At 44.7% G+C, this 21,734-nt stretch overlaps 1 protein-coding gene across 3 annotated transcripts in view; it reads right to left on the bottom strand.

The window, feature by feature from the left end:
- The window catches only part of RPTOR (regulatory associated protein of MTOR complex 1), a 1,432,785-nt gene that overhangs the window by 900,418 nt on the left and 510,633 nt on the right, over positions 1-21,734 (bottom strand). For all 3 annotated transcript variants that reach the window (XM_069199733.1, XM_069199735.1, XM_069199734.1), the window contains exon 4: positions 19,117-19,275. In XM_069199733.1, the coding sequence (XP_069055834.1) occupies positions 19,117-19,275 (159 nt within the window). The remainder of the gene's footprint in view (positions 1-19,116; positions 19,276-21,734) is intronic.

Here is a 21,734-nt window from a genome sequence, read left to right as displayed (position 1 = left end):
TACAGGATATCATGGAATCGTAATACCACAGACAGTATACCTGTCACATTTCTGACGGAGTAACCCCATCCGCCAAACCCTAAATAAGGCTCTATATATCTAAGGCACTAACATACAATTTCAGAAAGAACAGTGCTTATTGCAGACTCCAGATAAAGTAATTGTTGAAATTTGCCTGCATGTTTTTTTGTTACTAAAATTTTCCATTTTTAAAGGTACTGTAAATTTGTTCACCATTTGGAACTGGGGCCTGTGCCAACCTTTGGGCTCCTCTAAAATAGAAGTGTTTGGCTTTTTATTACTATTCCAACAAACAATGCCTCCCTGTATTGTCACATACTGAACGTGTGAATGTAATGCATATGTGTCAATTGCCACCTGGCCGTCGTTAAAGGTCCTCTCAGGGACGTGCCTCTTTGAAACCCAGAGGACTTCTTTCAAGTGACAGAAGTTACTCCCCACTCCTAGGCATTCTTTGGACCACGCTTAGGTATAAGTGCACAGAGGCAACCACAGAAGCCACTGAAACTGGATCTCTGTCATCTCTCCATCATGAGAATATGCACCCAGGGAAAGTGCATTTCTTACTGAGTAGTTAACTTGAGCGTAGACTGCTTCTCTAGAGGCTACTGCCTACCCTTCTAGTCTCACAAAAATGACCTGGCGATGTAGCACTTTACCTTTGTACATATGTTACACACAAGGTTCCTAAATCTGTGCTCGTACAAAAAGAAAGCTAGGGAAGCACTTCTCATGACGCATTGGCCCAACTACACTCCATGGCCTCATCTCTTGCTGATGCAGCTTGCTCCTGTAGGAAAGATGCTGTGTCTCTTTGCAAGGCTTAACTGTTACCAAGATCTCAACTGCAAAAGCCACAAGCACAATCCTGGCCAAATACCTGCTCAACTCCTGTGGCCGGCTAGCTCCTCTCAGCACTGTAACTAAGGAGATAGCTATCTTCCTCTGGTGACACCAAATCTACTCCTCGCACACAGTTTCCTTGATTAAGGAGATGATCCTTAGTAGTTTGTGAAATCTGCTTACAGACAAAAAGACTAGACCTGTGGCCTCTGAAGAATCAAAAAGGTCAGACCACTAGTGATGTTTACCAAGGTTCCCTTGCACGGAGATAAGTTCTGCATGAGAAAGATCCCCACAACAAAGATTTTGATACTGAGGAGTCAACAATAATTTTGCCCCAGGTTATGGAAAGCTTGCGATACAACCCTGCACTCTGTAGGTTAGATGGAACATGTTGGGACCAAGATTGCACCCAAAACGGAGAGTCTCTGCTAAATGGGAACTGCCATCAAACCAGACAATAAAGCCATATCATAATTGTTCCTTTTAATCTGCAGCTCTCACCTACGCCCTTCTCTCAATGAATACGCAGGAGTCAAGGATGTACTAAAGATTAGCGAACATCCAAAGCTACTGCAAAGCATTATTACCTTCTTTAATCATACTAGGGCTGTGTGTGTAGAATGTGCCCAATAGTGTCCACTGCCTTATCATTGAGTCTGGTTTTCTCTCTTTGTTGACTCCCTATTAGAAAAGATAGGACACTCACTCTCGCCAACAAGTATTCTTATTTGCGGAGTATATAGAAGAAAGTGAAGCAGACTCAGGGCTTGAGGAATCTACTAGCCCACTCACTATGGCCAGTGAGATTTTATCAGGTCAAGCTATTTTTAGGACCTACTGCTCCTTTCTGGCCAGTGGACTTGAGCTGGAAAGGAACAGGTGTTCTGTTCATTCAGAAAATGAATGAACAATAAAGATGCCTTTAAATCGTGTTTTATCTTGACACATTTCCTGTCTGTTCAAAGACAGAGGTCAAACGTCAGTTCGTCTTTTTACTAAGTGCTACTTATCATATGTTATCTTTTCCTGATAAATGGGGTTTACTTTTTTCTCTTACTACAGATAGAGGATTTTGTAAAGTGAGCTGTCTGACAATCATAGTGAAACAAAAGGCTGTAGGGGTGTCAGTTTTTTTCCCCCTAATACACAACAATTAAATAGATTGTAAATAAATAGTACACACATTTCAAAATATAGGAATTACAAATGCACTTTTTTTGTAATACGGGGGATGCAAATATTTTAAATAGGGGCAAAACAAATCAGAACACTTTACTTGGTCATGTCTAAATGACAAGTATTTGCAGAAACTCATTTTCCAAACATTACAGTTTTCACACTATATCGATTTATCAGTAAAACCGCATGTCACTTGGAAATGTTATAGGTATTTCAATGTAAAATGTGCAGAAATGACAGTGAGCTACCACTTTATGCTTTAGTTACATATTCATTAAAAGTGATAGTCTTGAAACCTGAGTAGAGAAATATACTTTCCCCCAACAATGACAATTCTGTTAATGAACTAAGAGCAGTGCCACTGGAATTATGAAGCAGGAGAGGTCCAAATTATGAGAAACAATTGAGTAAATTATGCAGCAAGAAAAGGCAAATTATGCAGCACAATGTTGCACATTTTGCAATATTACTTAAAAAAAAAGTTGTAACACTCTCTGGGCCTTGGGTGCACCTCATCAGTGCTAATTTGACACACAAATATAGCAATACGCAACAGAAAGGTGACCAGTGCAGCTTTACACAAGGTCTTTCACTGCGCTGCAATACAGGTGATCGCATATTTAGTGACTTTCGAACCGTCTGAACTGGAAACAATTTTTTTGTTAAAATCTGCAGATTATGCGTCGGAAGATGGATTATGTGGCAAATACAGCAAATTTATATTTATGCCAAAATAGCTACAACCACACAATCACATAATTCCAGTGGCCCTAACTATTAGGAAAGTGAGGTGTCATGTGTATACTATATGTGGCTAGATTTGTATTATAAATGGAGCAAATATTTAGTCTATTAAACAAGAGTTTTTGTACAGTAGACATGCTGCACTAACCTATTTAAAGGTGCTATCATATGTGATAATGAAGAAAATGGCGGCTCAGTGAGTTAAAATATTTGCCTAGGATTACATAATTTGAAACCAATTTAAGGGGTCAAGAGCATTACAATTAGGTTGAGTATATTACCGTATTTATCGGCATATAACACGCACTTTTTCTCCCTGAAAATAGGGGGCAAATGATGTGTGCGTGTTATACGCCGATATAATGTTAAGGTTTTTTTTTCAGAAATGTCCTCTTAAAATGAGGTGCGTGTTATACGCCGATAAATACGGTATTTAAGTCACTAGACCTGCAGGTCAAGTAACATTTTTATGATTTTTCGGGGCATGGCAGCACAACAGCTACTTACGTTACAGGATTCTGTAGCAGTTTATGACTGTGTTATATAATTAAAACAATTCCATTTCATAGTTAATAGCTTGTACCTGGCTCTTCTTTCTCTCTTGAAAAAAAAGACTTGAAATGTTGCCAACAATTTGCAGCTCTGCTGCCTGGACAGTGTCCTTGTCCATTCACATGGGCTGTGTCTCATGCGAGTTTTCCTTCAAATATTAAGGGATCAGCAGAAGCTTCAGGATAAGCCAATGATGTCTGCTTTGCAAATCCTCTCTGATCTGTGTGGTGTGGACAGTGTCTGCATCCCAGAGGGAAGGGAGAAGCAGCTATGTCTCCCTATTTTATTCTTCCATAGTCGTAGTTCTGCTGGCAAGGCTGTCGGGCCCCTTTTGCAGGTACGTAGTTAAGATACACGTATTAAATATATGTTTTGTTCTGTAATTGATGCAATTATGATGTTCCCAAAATGATGGCCCTGGCTCAATTCGCTGGTAGGGTGGGTTTAGTTGATCTCTGGTGCTGCACACTTCCAGATCTACAGAAATATTTGCATTTCTCTGGGGCACATAAAGTCTACTTGAGGCTGGGCTATGTGGTATACCTGGAAAGAGGACTGTCAGATTACTCAACCCTATTAGTCCAAGTGGGATGTCTGTGGTCAGCCAGGCCCAGGGATGGAGGGTGAATGCATGGGACATGAAAAATAGAGAGGTCGCAAGGGGGCTCTAGGCTGACACTGAGCTATATTTTGAAGACAACAAAGACTCTGTAGAATCCAAAACTATACTTTGGGAAGTATTTAAGACCGTTCTTCGAGACTGGGCCCAAAACCGGATATCACAGAAAAAAAGATGCAAGACCAGGGACCTGGAGGATCTAGAAACCCATATCTTGCAACTAGAAGGCTCATCTGAGTTGCTGTACAACCCCCTGGTCCTCAGACAAACTGCATCCCTAGAAGCTGAATACAGAGACTTTGCGCATAAAGGGGCCAAAAAACAGATGATGGCCACACTCCACCACCTCTGAGATGGGGGACAAGGCCCGACTGTTGCTGGCAAGGGTGAGTAAAAGGGAGTAGGACTCTTGTTGGGTACACAGAATTATTGGCCCAAACAGGGAAACATATGACAAAGATGACCTCAACACTTACAACACAGATGACATCTTAGGTGGCGAGTTCGCCCATTACTCTGGGGTTTTCTACAGGGCTAGACTGCTTCATGTGTCAAACACTATAGAACAGTATCTGGTGGAAATCCCTACCCCGGTTCAGGATATGGAGGCCAGGTAAATCCTTGAGGGGGACTTAACTTTAGCAGAGATGAAGGCTGCCATCATGAAACTACAGCCTGGAAACGTACTGGGGCCAAATGCCATTCTATCCGAACTTTACAAGCGGTACGCAAAGAACCTTGGACCATATCTACTGAGTAGGTTTCACAATATGGGGGAATTGGGGGAACTCCCCCTAGAAATTCGCAGGCCTGCCACTGATGCCACCAAAGATGGGAAAGCTAGAGACAGGTGCAACTCCTATTGCCGAATTTCTTTGCTTAATACATAAACATACTCACTGGCCACTGTCCTCACCACCTGATTATTACAGGTCATCAACCCACTGATTCATCAGGGCCAATCTGACTTCCTGCTTGGCAGATCCACACACCTCAACCTGCGGCACATTCACAACTGGCTTAATTTAGTACAGACACGACCGGTACCTCATGTCTTTTTATCTGTAGATGCTGAAAAAGCGTTTGATGCAGTGCTCTGGCCCTTCTTACAACAGACACTACTGAAATTCGGTTTTGGCTCCAAGTTCCAGAAGTGGGTGGCGGTCCTGTTTCAGAACCCGGTGGCTGCAGTGGGAGTTAACGGGAAAATGTCTGCCGAATTTCCGATCAGTAGGGGAACCAGACAGGACTGCCCTTTGCCCCCACTTTTGTTCGCTCTAACTGTGCAATCCCTTGTGTACAGGATACAACAACATCCAGGGGTTGGGGGGTTCTGAGTGGCAATTGGGGGGGGGGGGGGGGGGCAACTCACTGAAGAAAATATTTTTATACGCTGATGATAACCGCTTATACATAACTGAACTGGCGGTCACCATCCCCACTCACTTCTGAGTTTTGGGTGATTATGGTGCCCATTCAGGCTCTAAGATAAACTGGGACAATTCATTGCTGTACACCCCTCAATAGACGTGAGAACCTCTACCATTGCCCTCTGGGCTTTGAGAGTCAGAGGAGGGGCTTAAATACCTAGGGATGTTTGAGACGCTGCAAAAAGAATTTTGCTTTCGCCAAAATGTGGGGAGAGTATTGCTTGATTTTCAGACTGATGCTGCTAGATGGAGAGGCCTGCCTCTCACACTGATGGAGCGTGCAGCAATATTCAAAATGATCACATTGTCCAAACTTCTGTATGTACTTCAACACACATACAACCCGGTCCTGCTAGCAATATTTACTACAATTAACAGAGAGCTGACAACTCTGTTGTGGGATGGGAGGGATCCACAGAGCTCATTGAAAACACTGCAACAGAACCAATATAAAGAAGGCCTGGCACTGCTGGACGTGGAAGGTTTTTACTGGGCAGCACATATGATTAGCATTAATAATTGGATCCACACCCCACATGACCACCTGACATACAGCCTTGAGGGAGCCCTGTTAGTGCACACAACACAGATGCACTACATTTATGGAGGGGGGAAGCCAGATGCTACCACCCGCAACACAGGTGACACTGAGAGCCTGGGCCAGGGCAATAAAGACATTAGGATGGGCCCGCAAATTAACCAGGGAGGCTCCTCTCTGGAAGAGGACATGATTAAGAAGGATCGCAGAGCTGTTGGGCTTTGGAGTATGGGATATTATAGGTATCTCTAAGGTGGGAGATATTGTGAAAGACAGGGATATCATGCCCTTCTCCTTGATGCAGTAGGAATAACAGTTACACATATCTCAGTTCCTGCTTTACACCCAACTTCAACATGCCTGGAGGACTGAGGGCCCATGGGGAGGTTAACATACCAGAGTATGCTCCCCTGGAGGAGCGCATCTTGCTGGACGAGTTGGACAGGGGTACAGTCTCCAAAATATACAGAACAATAAACAACAATATGCCAGACACAGGGGCCCGCAGAGATAGAAATGTGGGGGACTTAGAAGACAGAGATTGGGAGGCGGCATTGTTGCACCCTCTGGAGGTAGCGATTAAGGCACGTCCGCGCTTAATACAATTTAAAATACTCCAGAGGGTGTATTTTAACCAGGGGAGAGCCAAGGGGCGCAGTCCAGCATGGCAGCTAGCCAGATTGATTGACTGCGAACATTATGTCATTTACTGTGCATTTTATTTACTTTAGTCTACTGCAATATAGAAAGTTTTAGGGTAAGTAGTAGGATTCTGTACAGAATAACACTGGTGCAGAATTCTGTGCAGAATAACACAGGTGCAGGTGACATCACTGTAATGCCTTCCACGGTTCGTATGTTAAATTAAAAATAAAACATATTAAAAAAACAATATCAAAATATGATATCTACAGGTGCAATGTCAAATGACATAAAACCTACTGGGCTGCTGTGGCTATGGGCACAGGGAAACAAAAGGAGAATCAACAGCAGAAAACAAAGCAAATAATTAGATCCTAACAAGATGAAGATAAATGACAAGTGAACACCAATTCCTACGGATCTCCAAGACCTAGCTGTTACTTAAAAAAAAAAAAAAAGGAGCAAAGGCGGACCCTGACCTACAATAAACCTTAAAAATGATAATCCTCATCCTGGAACACACTCAGGCATGGGTCAAGAAGTCAAATACTAAACAGATGCAAGAAGGGAACAACACTGTGATGGCGGATCATGTCTTCAATCTGGTTTCCTAATACTCTTTCAAGAAACTGTTGTCACCCTTTTGGCCTTCTGAGGTTTTTCAAAGGCTTTTGATTTCACTGAAGGGGACTGCATGCAAGGGAAGGTAGGAAAAATGAAAATAAAGACTAAGGAACATTAGGCATTTGGTTTGATTATTTAACACTGGTGCAGATTGGAACTAATTTAAGATCTCTAATACCACAAATCTCTAAGTGTTTGTAAATGAAACAAAATCCGACACATTGAAATTCCATCTGCTGTTGTATGCTCTATCTTATTGGCATTAACTAGTAATATTCCGAAAGGCCAGGCAAAAGTGCCTACTGTGCGATAATCAAACTAAAGATGAATCTAAATTGAGGTGGAGGAGTTCGAGTCCTTGATCCAAGAGGAATCTCACAAAACCACTGATCTTGGCTAGCTTTAGAATTGCACAGGAATAACCTTCCCAAAATCTGTGGTTAACTTGTCAGGCACACTCAGCATGAAATTCTAGCCGGGTTACCTTTTTAGAGCACAGGAGCTTAAATTGGGTACAGGTGTTGGGGTTGGTCAATGAAGCACACATTCTATGCATAGATCTTTATTACGTTAACAGCAATAAAGACAATGAAGAACATTTTATCATGTTCTTATGCAATATTTTCAGACCTCGTTTGGGGGCCACAAAGTAGATAATGGTTGAGGTAATTTCCACTTGTGTTCTGAGGTCCATCCTACTATGGCTAGGAAAATCGAGTCAAGCATAACCTTTCTGCGCTTGACTCTCAGAGCAGTGAGCAGACACAAGCTTCTCAGGATGGCAGAGAAGAAGGCAAAAGATCAGAAGTCAACAGTCCACCAAGAGACACATTAAGGTAATGTTGAGCCGTGTGGATACTTTTAGTTAGAAACAATGCGTTAATCTCACTGCAAAACTAAAAATCACAGAGGTCAATAGAAATTGCAATTACAGATTGTAATTCTGGCCATGATTTGTAGGAAGGTGCTATAAGCCACTTCCAGTGCTCCCTCTGCTAAAGCACATTTCTTATGAATATTCTCACAGGACACCATTGATTAGGCACAAATAGATTACTACAGATCACTAATAAGAAGCATAATTGAGTTTTTTTTTCTAAACTTTATATTTGTTTTTTTAAAGACAAAGAAAACAGCATTACATCTCGTAATTAGTATAGGCATAGCATAGTAGGAGGCTCGTTTACAAATTACAGTAGTATGATTGTCTTCTGTCAAGTGTTACAGCGGGCCATGCCTGTAGCAGTTTCATACATTGAGTACAGTTTAGACATTTAGTATGCATTAACCCTTGGATCATTACTAGAGGGATGTCACATCCGAAGTCTATTATTTCACATTGTCTTGCTGCTACCAATCAAAACTGAGTATGAACAAGAAATATAGCCACTGAGAAACAACTCTGTGTTTAGGTGTGCAGTGGTGTTTATAGTGGGGTGGGGGCTCCCTGTTGGTGGAGACACTGACTGGGTCATGTAGTCTCCATCAGTGGAGGAAGATCTGACTATTTAGGTTGGGGGTGGATCCAGCAACCAGGCTCTTAATTGGCGCACTTCACGGCAGAGTGCCACCATCCTGTCCCACCCGTCCACCTCTGCTGGTGCTCGCACAGGCTGATATCTGCAAAGTGCTTGTTGGTTGTGACCATTTCTCTGTGTCCCCTGCCCTTAGGGGTAAGGTGGGTCTTAATCAAGCTATTTGTACCCTATCCCCTGTTTCCCGATCGTCCTCCTGCGACTCCCACGTCTCCACCACCTTTGACCATAGGTGGGCGATGAGGCACACATGCGCACTCCACATTCCTCCTCCGGTTTCAACGCACTCAATTCCGCCTGTGCACACCTCTTTCCACCTTGTTTCCAGTCCATCAGGGTTGGGCCTATGAGGTATTTCCAGGCTATAGCTATTCTACGTCTAGGCAGGACCTACATCCAAGAATTTGTTGCCAACTTTCCTAGGGCCAGGAATAGGCCTAACATAGGCATAGCAAAGAGCAGGGCTCGGTGTTAACAGCTGGTTCAAGACTTTCCTCATGGTTCTCAGGGCCTGGCTCCAAAACTGCTGCACTGTGGGGCATTCCCACATCATGTGGTCAAAGTCTGGGTCCTCTGCATTGCATCTGGGGCATCCCCTGGGTTCCCCGCCATAGATTGCGCTAAGTCTATGTGGGGTTAGGTATGTTCTATGGGCATAGTTGTACTGAGTGTATTTGAATCGAGAATTACGGGACACTTGTGGGGGGAGGCCAGTGCCCTATGCCATTCCGTGTCTGTTACCTCCCTTCCCAGTGTCACCTCCCATTTGGCTCTTAACGACTGCATCGACTTCAAAGTCATCTCGTTGAAGGCTCTGTAGAGCCAGGTGACTAAATGAGTACCCTCTCCCGTTGTCACTAAGAGCTGGAATACTTTGTGCACGTCCGGGTCTGAGTTCACAGTACCCCATAATCCCCTTACAGCACTTGACAGCACTCTGTGGGTAAGGAACTGCCCTAGGGGCACTCCAGTCTCAGCTGCAAGGTCTTCGAATGGGATTAAAATGCCAATCCGGAAACAGTACCCCAGTGTCATCACTCCCGCCTCCGTCCAAGGACACATTTGTCGTGAAGGAGTGGGCTGGTGTCCCGTGAGGTATGCCAGTCAAGGGCAGCTCAGGGGCATATAGTACGTTCACGTCAGTGCGCCTCACGATCCGGCACCAACAGGTCAGGGCTGTTGTTAGGAGTGTATTCTGGGCCAGAAGAGGAACCCTGGGGTCGAGCATCTTGGCTAACAGTAGGTCATTCTTGACCATCCCCTGGGATGTGTCTAGATCTAGGTAGTTCCCACCTGCAAGCCATTTCGCTATTAATTGTAATTGGCTAGCTAAGTAGTATAACTCGAAGTCTGGCACTCATAGGCCACCTCCATCGGGGGAGGGGTCGACAGAGTGTGGAGGGGGAAGTCTGCTGTTCGCCTCCCTAAGGAGCGCATCCATGTTTTTGAACCAGCGGGTTGGTATGTTCATTGATAGATTAATAAAGAAGTATAATAGGTTGGTGGCATAATCATTTTAGATAAAGACACTTGTGCCATCATGGAGAGTCTAAGGGAGCGCCAGAATGCTACACAAGAACACAGGGATCTAAGCATTTCAACTAGGTTTCAATCTCTAAGGTCCTGGGAGTCGTGGAATATTTATATTCCCAGGTATTTCAACGTGCGGGGAGACCAAGGAATGTCAAGATGACAAGTGATGGGGCGTACCGAGTCAGCAAGCAGCAAAAGCATGCAAGTATTTTTCCAGTTCACTTTAAGGCCTGAAGGGCACACAAATTCCTCGAGTATGTTTAAGGCCCACAGAATCCCGGTCGTGCCATCTCGCACATAAACTAAGAGGTCATTTGCATACAATGAGTTAATGTGGTTAGTGGTACCCCAACAGCACTCCTCTGTCCCTTCCCTGCATGCAGAATTGAGACGCAAGGGGTTCGATAGCTTCAGCGAACACTAGAGGGTAGAGGGGCAAACCTTGTCTGGTTCCTCAGAATATTCTGTAGGCTTCTGATGTTGTCCTGCCTGTCTTCACTCTTGCCACTGGGAAACTATATAATAGCTCCACCCACTGCATCCATCGTTCACCCAGTCCCATTTTTTAACATCACCACCCTCAAGTAAACCCACCTCAGGGAGTCAAATACTTTCTCCAAGTCAACAGAGATGACCATAGCGTTGGGATGTTGCATGTCATGGGGGATTTGCAAGAATGAGTATAGGTGCCTAAGGTTCAGGGACTTATTGCGAGTGTGTATGAAACCATTTTGATCTTCGCGTATTAGGTAGGAAACGTGAGAGAGTAGTTGATTAGCCATAACTTTGCCCAGTATCTTGAAGTCACAGTTCAGCATGGATAGTGGACGGAAATCGGTCACCGTGTCCTCTTTGGTCTTGTTTAGCGCCTCCCTCATTGTCATCGGAAGTATGCCTTTATCGTACTCTTCTGAGTACAGTTCAACCAATTGGGGCGCCAGGATCTCTGCGAATGACTTATAAAAACTCCACAGGCAGTCCGTCTGTGCCCGGCATTTCGCCTGCTGCCAGTTGTCTAATGGGGGCCTTAAATTCCTCTAATGTTACTGGTTCAACTAGGAGGTCCCTGTCTGCCTGTGCAAGCGTTCGTAGTGGCAGGGTCTGCAATTGGTGTCACAGCGTCAACGGCAGTCCATCTTTGGGCTGCCTATAAAGTGACATGTAGTAGGTTTTAAATGAGTTGTTTATACCCTCCGGGGAATATACACACCTCCCATCTGCCATGCTGGAGGCTTGTAATCGGGGTACCTTCATTCCAAGGGTGCACTAACCAGGCTAGCATTCTACCGGATTTGTCCTCTTCCTCATGGACCAAAGCCAGGTATCTCTGGTAGCTGTGGCAGCGCAGCTTTTCCAATGTCTTGTTATATGCCTCACATGCGTTGAAGTAGATGCTGTTGCACCTCCTGCTTGCTCGAGGTCACTATCTCCATTGTGTATCTCTCTCTCCAGGTGATTTAGGTCTCACTCTAGGGTTTGCAGATCCCTACTGACTGACCCATACAATGTCCTTGTGTCACTACCGTCAGGGTCTCCCATTCTGTACTTCAGGCCGTGGAGGATCCCATATTGGTGTTAATGTGTTCAATTAAGTGGTTCCTGAGGGAGTCTCTATAGGCAGCGTCTTCCAGCACCTGGAGTCTCCACGTAGGGACTGGGGGTCTATCGCTTGTGCAGCGCCATGTGAGCAATAGTGGGCTGTGGTCAGATAGAGTTCGCCCTAGGTATTTGATGTGCACCATCTCAGGGCTGAGAGCCTTAGTACAGACCACCCGGTCTATTCTGGTATGTAGATGGTGCAGGCCCGAGTAATGTGAGTAGTCCCTATCTTGTGGGTGCTGGGTCCACCAGATATCCTCCCCACCCCTGTGGGTTACCCAGTTGTTCAGTCCGTTCACCATCTTGTGAGCTAGAGCCCTGGATAATGGGAGCAGTCAAGTTCTATGGAGCAATTAAAGTCTCCTCCCACCCGTATTTGTCCTCCCGAGAGCCTAGCTAATAGGCCCGAAAGGGTGTGTAGATACGGGACCTGGTTGGGAGCGTAAATACATCCCAGGGTGATGTGTCTTCTGTGCAATCTGCCCTCCACCAAGACGTAAATGCCATCCTGGTCTATGTCGGTGGTTGTGACCTCAAAAGGAACTCTGGCCCTCACCCATATCAATGTGCCCCGCGCGAAAGCGGAGTACGTGGTTGCGTATAGCTGCCCCTCCATCTGCAGCTTATCAACCTCTGATTATATGTTTCTTGGAGTAATGCTATGTGGACCCCTCTTCTTTTCAAGTATGCTGGGATCTTGTGGCGTCTAGTGATGGTCCTCATACCCCGAATATTCCATGTTACTAGCTTGTAATCCACCATGGTGGTGGTTTAAGTTCAATGTAAAGTGTATGTTCCTCCCTGTGAGTGCACACCACTGTCCACCCCACCCATCCCCTGCGCAACCGGGTCCTTTTCAAAACACTGATGTTTGATCTCATTTGCACACTTTGACAATATACTAACAAACCCCAACTCCCATTTCCCTGGGCAATCCGGCAACTGCTAATTGCACATATCATGTTAACTAAACTTAACAATTGAAACAAGTCAATTGGTAATCTTGCCATCAGCTGAACGTTGGGCAAGAATCTGGGGGTGTATGTGGCCGCCGCAGCCCAACAAGTTGGGGTGGTGGGGTACCCCATCAGGGGCCATGTGTAAGGTCTATGAAGATGAGGACTGCTTTAACCCAGTTCACCCGCAGTCTGGTGGGGTCACTTTCGGGGGTCTCGTCAGTATAATGTGATTCTGAATCAGTGGAGGGTGTTCGCTGGTCGGTGTCCGTCTCGCTGGAGTCCCGGAATGATGCTGCTGTGTTCAGTGCCGCCCTCCTGTCTATTTCGCTCTGGGCCAGAGTAAGAGGCGGTCTCGTGGCCTCTGGGACCTCCCGCGTTTCTGCCGGGTCGTCTTTCCCATGTTCGTGGTGGTGTCAATTCCTACTTTGTATGTTTCCAGCCAAGTCCACACTTCTTCCGGCGTTTGATAGAAGTTTGTATGTCCTTCGACTATTACCCACTGTCTGGCTGGGAACAAGAGCGAGTACTGGATTCCCTCCTTCCGGAGCGCTTGTTTCACCTCTGTGAATGAAACCCTCTTGGACTGCACCTCAGCTGTGAAGTCTGGGAATAGGGTCACCATGCTGTTCTCCACCTTGAAAGGCCCAGACTCTCCTGCACACTGCAAGAGTACATCTCTGTCCCTATAGTGTAACAGTTTGGCCACCACCGTGCTTCGGGGGGAGGGGTTGTCGGCCCAGAGCCAGAGGTCTGGATGGCACTCGGTGTGCCTTCTCCAGTGCAAAGAAGGGAGTAAGTTGCCCCGGGGCCACCTCAGTTTTCATCCATTGCTCCAGGTAGGACACCATGTCAGGCCCCTCAGTGCCCCCTGAGAGGCCGATAATATGTACATTGGTTCTCCGGCTGCGGCCCTCTACATCCTCCGCTCCTGTTGAGATGGCTATAGGTCTGTAAGTGTGGTCTTGGTGTTGCGGACCCTATCGGCTAACTTCAGATGGTCGGCCCTCAGTAGGCACAATTCAATGGAGACTCGGCTTATCTTGCGCTGAAGAGTTGTTTTAGTGTCTTCGATGGCCCCCAGAATCTTGTCCAGGGTGACTTGTAGTGGCAGAGGAACAGTGTCCAACATGTCCGGTTGTGCCATTCCACTCACCCATTGCTGACCTTGCAGTTTGGCTCTGTGTCTGCCCTTGGGATCACGGGCGTCTCTCAATCTCCAAGGACCCTAGCTGCTGTTGGATCTTCCACAACGTGAAGTATGGTCACGGGTGAAACTTCTATGGGTCTAACGGTGCCCCAATCAGGTCGCTCGGTTCTGCGCTAGGCCCACTAGTGGGGAATGCAGGCCAGGCCCTGGCCTCAGCCACCAGTGCTCCCCAACCCCCAGTGAGCAGAAGGGGAGGGATGGGATCAGGGCGGTTGCTTGCTGCCAACGCTAGCTGCCTCGCTCATCGACTCCAGGGGGACGGCAACAGGCAGCACGTCGAATGGTCCCTCACAGCAACTTGTCTTCCTCCTACCTCACTGCAGTGTCTGAAATAGGTGTGATCAGGGGGGGCCCCACTCACTCGGTCGCTTGTTCCCTGAAGGCCCGGGTGGGAACCTCGATCATGGGACGGGACAGGACACACTCCTCTTCCCGTCACCACCTCAGTCCTGGTTCCAGCGGCTGCCTGCCTCTGCTCAGCTCCCGGTTCTCTCTGCTTCGGAGGACCAGGCGGGGTCGTTGCCCTGGTGAGCAGCTTCCCCCGGGCTACTACAGCGGCACTGCGGGGCTCTCCTGTGTGCTGGGCTGGGCATGAGCACTCTGCAATGCTACGTCCTGCGACCACTCGTCTAGCAGCGACAGGAGGGCAGGTCCACACTCCACCCGGTGCCCTCCGTCCGGTTCGTTGCTCCTCACCTGCCTATCTCATCTGTGACATGTGGAGGGGAGGTAGGCCCAACTCCTCACCTCCGGCCGCGGCCTCCTCTAGTACAGCCCAGGCTCTAGGGCCGTGCACCGCCCCCCAGCTCTGGCCGCAATGTCCATTCAGGCCGGCTGGTTCTCTCCTTCGTCGAGCCTCTGGGTCCCCGCTCCTACTCATCCCCGCCCGTCCGGCCTGTCAACTGCCCATCCGGCTCGGGCCTTACCATCGGCTCTGCCGGTGCTCGGCCGAACGCATCCTGCTGTCTGCTTCTTTGGTGTCTCGGATGGAACGAGGTTTGTGTGCCTTCTCCCAACCGCCCCGTGGACGTGTCAGGTCAGATTCCAGGCCCGATGGGGTAGACAATGCAGGATCGTTGTCGGGCTAGCGTGGAGCATTCGATTCAAGCGTCTGCCATGTTGGCCAGCTTAGCCACTCCCCTTGCATAATTGAGTTTAAAGTATTTTATTCTTCTGCCTGTTGTAGTCATGCTTACCGACTGCACACTAAGCTCCTCTTTTACCTGCTGGTTAGATCTGCAGTTCCAATTGTGCAACAGATACAGTTTGCATACCCAAGCTCGCAGCAGCAGCTTCACATATGTGGTTACCTCACATTAGAACAGGGACGGCAGGATGGAGCCAGAGCAGTGGCCCTCATCCTCTGCAGCGGTAGCCTCCCCAGCAGTGTTCATACAGGTGCTCAATTATGGCAGTTGTAGTATCCGCACCAAGTCATCCTGGACGGTGCTTCTTTAGCACCTTCAGCTTTGGCAATGATGCTGCGCAGTGGCAACAGTGGCAGCACCAGTTTCTTGGGTTCATGGTGAATTGCTGGATGACATAGCGATGCTTGTTCCAACAAAGTCCTGGCATCGTTCACACAGGAACCGCTCAGAGAGACCATGGGATTTCTTTCAAAGCACATTTGCTTCAAGGTTCACTCTCTGTACATGCAGCTTCTCTGAGTGTTCCTCAAGCGGGGAAGATGCTGGACTTCTACTCCTTGACAGTCTCATCTCCTAAAGGCCCAGACATGCGTCTTGCCCGTCTCAGCAGGTAAGTAGGCATTTGGGCCCTTATACAGATGTACAACTCCTTCACCAGAAAGTGCTGATGTCAGGTGACGTTCTCCCACTCCTACGAAGCTGTCAGGCAGGCAGACTAGTGCCCTCATCACACAGCAGCTCCTCCAGCACTTTCCACCTTCCTCGGTCAAGAGCAACATGGAACTGCACAAAGCAGGGTGGTTTGAAACCCAATTGGGTACACATTTTCCTGAGAAGAATATGGATCCACTGCATAACTTTTCAGATCCGATTTTGGGTTGGTTCTCTTTCAAATCTAATTTTCTAGCTGTTCCTCAGACACAACCTTTATGAAAGGTGAGGGTTCTCACAGCAAATAGCAATTGGGCTGGCCCCAAGCAGCAGCATCCAAAATGTGGGCACAATGAAATAAAACATCTCTGAGCCTGGTTGCCATGCTTATTATTGAAGCTGCAATCAGACAGACATGTTTTGTACAGTCACAGTTTTGTCTATACGTAGCATAGGGGGTTAATGGATTTGCTGCAAAGCACACAGAGTAACTTTCAGATCTCATATTTGTATATTATGATAGGTAAGTGGGTAACTGCTTCTGATGTAGAGATCCTTTTGTTACATACAGTTCATAACATGCAATTGTAAGCTGCAAGTCATGGATTTACATCCTTACTGTTTTTTCTCAATCTGCTATTCTAAATTTGCAAAAAATTGATACTTTTGGGTAGCAATAAAGCCTTCTTAGTACATACAAACACAATCACTACTTTGAATTTTAAATATTGACTGTTTCACTCAGCCATGCAGTCTTAACAAATGTGCACGATATGCGAGTTTTACATCTTATAACTCTGTCTTTTATTACATTTCCTGTCCAATTATTTACACACACAATATTGTCTCTGTGTGTGATGTAACCCACTCTGATGCCCTATGCTGGGATGATGAACACTATAAAAAAAAATAGTAAGGGCCATTACAATTATTTGCGCCATTACCCATACCCATACACACCTGGCATTTTTTTTTTTTTTTACAGTGCATACACATCTCTTATGGAGGTTGAACAAAGTAAAAACCTGCTTCCAAATCAGACTACATCTACACTAATTGTGAAGTGATAAACTGTGGACATTTGTTTCCTTCAATTACAGATGGCTTTCCAGCAGGATGATACTTAAGCAAAGGAGGACTGATGACCCTTAAAATCAGACCTTTTTTTAGGGCCCACCTGGAAGTGAAAATATGAACTGGGATCTCCCTCATTTCCAATTCTGTCTGTGACACAAACAGGGCGCTCGTTCTTGAGTTGAGCAGTTCCTGCAAAATGCTTCTCCTTTGAATCAAGGACGACGTAGCAGAGCCTACCCAAAGTGAAAAGGTGAAACCAGAAAAAAAACAGCAAATCGAAAAAGAGCTCTTGGGGAGGAAAGATGTCATGATATTGGAAAGCTGAACTTGACAAAAGAATTATCCTACCTAGATCACTTAATGAAAAAGTAAACTAGTGAGAGTCCACAACTCACTTGTTTTGAGAAGCAGCTTTGGGGCCTGACACTTGACAACAGGGTAGTCATAAAAGCTAGCTTCCCAATTATCTAGTAAAAACTAAAGAAATGATGCAGTTTAAGCAATTGTTTGTGTTTTTCCAGCAATCATAATATTTTTGCAATACTTTTCACAGAGTAGCTTGATGCCCTTATAAGGTTCCTGTTGCATCTGTGTGAGGTAAATCTGAACCATTCTATGGTTTTGGTGCCTAGCTAAAGAGGTCCTGACCGCACATCTTTAAAGGCAGGCCTAAAAAAAAAAAAAACACAAAAGTGTTACTTGACCTGCAGGTATAATAACTTACTTGACCTAATTGTAATGCTCTTGACCCATAAATTGGTTTCAAAGTATGTAATCATAGGCAAATATTTTAATTAACTGAGCTGCCATTTCCTTCATTATCACATTAGATAACCTTTAAATATGTTAGTGCAGCATGTCTGCTGTACAAAAACCCTTGTTCAATAGACTAAATGGTTGCACTATATATAATACAACTCTAGCCACAAACAGGATACATATGACCCTTGCCTCTTAGTTAGGGCCAATGGAATTATGTGATTGTGCAGCCACAGCTATTTTAGCATAATTATAGATTTGCTGCATTTGCCACATAATCAATCTACTGCAACATTAGCTGCAGATTGTAACAAAAATATTGTTTCTAGTTCAAATGGTTCAAAAGTTACTAACCATGCAATGACATGTTTTGCTGCGCAGTGAAAGGCCCTTTGCAAAGCTGGACTGGTCATCTTTCTATTCCTTATTGCTACATTTGTGTGTTAAATTGGTACTAATGAGGAGCACCCAATGTCCAAAGATTGTTACCAACTTAAAAAAAAGACAAAATAATAAAGTAATATTACTGCAAATTGTGCCACATTATGCTGCATAATTTGCCTTTTCTTGCCGCATAATTTACTCAATCATGATGCATAATTTGGACCGCCCATGCTGCATAATTCCAGTGGCCCTGCTCCTAATTCATTAGCAGCATTGTGATTGGGACAGACAAGAATGTTTTTCTAATCAGGGTTCAGCACTATCCCTTTTAATGAATATGTAACTAAAGATTGAAGTGGTAGCTTACCGGCATTTCCAATCAGCACATTTTACATTAAAATAGTCCTAAAATGTATTTTATTTAAAAAAATATTTTGACATCACCAAGTGTTCTGATTTGCTTTGCCCCATTTAAAATCTTTGCATCACACTTCTGAATTACAAAAAAGTGCATTTGTAATTCCTGATATTTTGAAATAAATATACTGTTTATTTACAAGCAATTTAATTGCTGTGTGTTAGGAAGAAGCTGACATCCGACAGCCTTTGGTTTCACAATGATTGTTTGACAGCTCACTTTACAAAATCCTCTAACTGTAGTAAGAGAAAAAACAATAAACACCCTTTTTCAGGGTAAGCAACACTTGGTAAAAAGACAAACTGACATTTTATCTCTGTCCTTGAACAGACCAGAGAATGCGTCCATATAAAACAAGATTTAAAAGCATTTTTATTCCTCATTCATCTTCTGAATGAACAGAACACCTGTTCCTTTCCAGTTCAAGTTCACCTGGCAGAAAGGACCAGTAAGTCCTAAAAATAGCTCGACCTGATAAAATCTCACTTACCATAGAGAGTGGGCGAGTAGATTGCTCGAGCTCTGTAAGGGTAAGGAAAAATCCTAAGGATATGAACGTGTATTTGGTACAGTTTCTTCCCCTATACAGGCACCTATTTTGCAAGTTTTCTCCACCAGTTAATCCCTGTGCCGAGCTCACTCTGGACATACCTTGTTGAAGACCCAGATCTCGCCATTAACTGTTGGTCGAGGGACTCCATGCCCATTGTAGTGAAAAAGAACGCGCTCTTCCTTGGCATTGCGGCGAAGCGAGGTACACAGCTTTTTGACTTCATCCACTGTGGGGTCTAAGCTCTGTTTGTAGCGGGCCTATATTAGAAAATAGAAATGAAAAAACAATGTTGAAAATGAAACGCAATGAAGATCTTACAGTAAGAGCCACAGGAAAAGAAAAAAAACACAACACAAACTCACTTGAACAACAAGACCCTATTGGTTGTGCAAGTTATCCATGTATGTGCATTTTAGTGAACCTCAGAGATGAAATGGAACCATTGGACAAAACTAACATCCATCCATTAGCACAATGGCAGATTGTTTTGGAATGAACATCAAAATTTGAAGCACCTCGTGTACAGTATAGCCAGGTAAAAATAGGTTGCAAGTTTATAAGTTAATATTACTATCTTCCGTGTACCTCTACATATATTTGTCTGGATTTATATATTTAAAAAAAAAAATGTATGTGCACTTACATTTGGTCAAAGATGGTCGACAAATATGGGTTTCAAATTGAAATTACATAGAAACGTTTTGCCAGTAGAGAACTACCCAAAATGACTGCAAGGGCACCACAGAAAACATGACATGAAGATAAAGAACACCACCTACGTTCAGTGTCTTTTTTCATGCAGTAAAAATTCACCCAAAATGTTTTTGAGATATTACCAAACACAAACAGGATACAATGCATAGACATGTGACACGCAGTCAAAAACATTACTTATTTGTCAGGCTCTCTGGCAATATAATGGAATGAGAAGATCAATCAAGATAAGCTCTGACCTCTGTATTATCAAGCTGTGGCAATAAATCATCTACATCTGAACAGAAGGGTGAATATGGCCCAAGCTTAGAGAGAGGTGAGATGATCCATATAGTGGATGGCAAAGCCCTTATGTCAATTCTCCCCATACCATAAACGTAAATGTCTAAATTTTAGCAGCAGAATTAACAAATGCAACATTTGGCTCCCAATATGATGCAGTTTCATTCCCTTTCACATTTGGGGTCAGATGGCATTAACCTTTTTTTATCTCCCCTGACACAAGGGTGGACCTGCCCAGGTACCAGGGTGGACTGTTTGCAGGGCAATAATGGTTGCCATTTTACTGCTCCTAAACAAGAGAAAAACATTTTGATGAAAGGGATATAAGCTTGGCTTCAATCTTGGCTTCAATCTTGTCTAGCAGGGACTGAGAGTCGCGGTTCTGAGTCACTAGGCTGAGTGGAGCTGGGAACCTAAATTGTGTCCAGCAGTCTGCAGAGATCTCTACAGCAGGCCTAGAATTACTCACCAATTTTTCAGGCTATGCATTGTTCCAGATATATACCAACGTGGCTTTCAGGAGCTTAAATAACTGAGGCAAGTCAAGTAAAAGTTTTAGACACCAAACACTAGCCACCCTTCCATTTTCTGAGCCCACTTCTGTTTGCAAATAAATTGAGCAGGGAGAGTCAAGTCACAGGCATGGAAATAATTAAAGCTTAGAATGCACGCAAATTACAAAGGAGGACTGCAATCAGAGAGACACCAATGGTGGCCCCTCATTTAAAAGTAAAATCTGAAAATACGAACTAGCATAGTTAATAGGCCTTGTCTTTAGAACGCAATTGTCAAATAAGTGACTTTGCCTATACTCACAATGTTTAAAATAGGCATTTGCAATGGAATGCGTCTCGCATTTGCTCGAGTTAGAGCTATTTGCGTTGTAAACTCCTAACCGGACTTTTCTTGCCACATAAACTGATACTGAAAAGTATAACAGTTTCACATATGTGAACAGACGGTCGCCATGAGCGTGAAGGAGACAGAGAAAAGGAAACAGAAGTTTGCTCGCAGTGAAACATATTGGCAAAAGTGCAATTATCCATGTAACCAGCAAAAGAAGAATTATCCATTTAACCAGCAAAAGTAATTTACCCATGTAACATGGTTGATGTCATGCAAAGCAGTCGACTACTGGCCAGCGAGATCGTGCTGGGTAGGAAATAAAAATGAAATAGTGCAGAAGCCATTCAGAAAACACAGAGCCTCGTATGTTTTCAGAAGTTTACCGGTGCTGTAGAGGAGGGCTAAACACCAGAAAAGGCATGACGGATGGATGTCTTTCACTAATGAAATCAAGCGAATTTTAAAAGGCAAATCCCACGAACCAACCAAACTGATAGGCATGGTTAAAATCCCACTGAGAGGTTACAACAGGGGCCAGGGCACTTGCGCACACTCAATCCTAAAAATGATGTACACGTCCTTTTTTTAAATGGCTATCATTTTTTAGCAATAAATTAACTCAAAACACAGCACAGAATTAAGTAAAGAACCGAGCAGCCCAGTAGCAGTATGCATGCTGCTGTCTGAGCCTGCGAAAAAAATATATTTCCATTTTTAAAGAAAACTTAAAATGCAGATGTCAGTGAGGGGTGGGGCAGGAATTGATGAGAGGAGGAAGGGTGAGGCTGTGACGAGAGACGAACGGACTGAGTGGAAGCATTCACAATTAAAGACGCACAACCATGGAATACCAAAAAAAAGGAAAACATAAAAA

The sequence above is a fragment of the Pleurodeles waltl genome, chromosome 7, assembly GCF_031143425.1.
Source record: "Pleurodeles waltl isolate 20211129_DDA chromosome 7, aPleWal1.hap1.20221129, whole genome shotgun sequence".
Lineage (NCBI taxonomy): Eukaryota > Metazoa > Chordata > Amphibia > Caudata > Salamandridae > Pleurodeles > Pleurodeles waltl.
The sequence above is the reverse complement of the archived record's forward strand: the minus strand, read 5'-3'. Positions and strand labels throughout refer to the sequence as shown.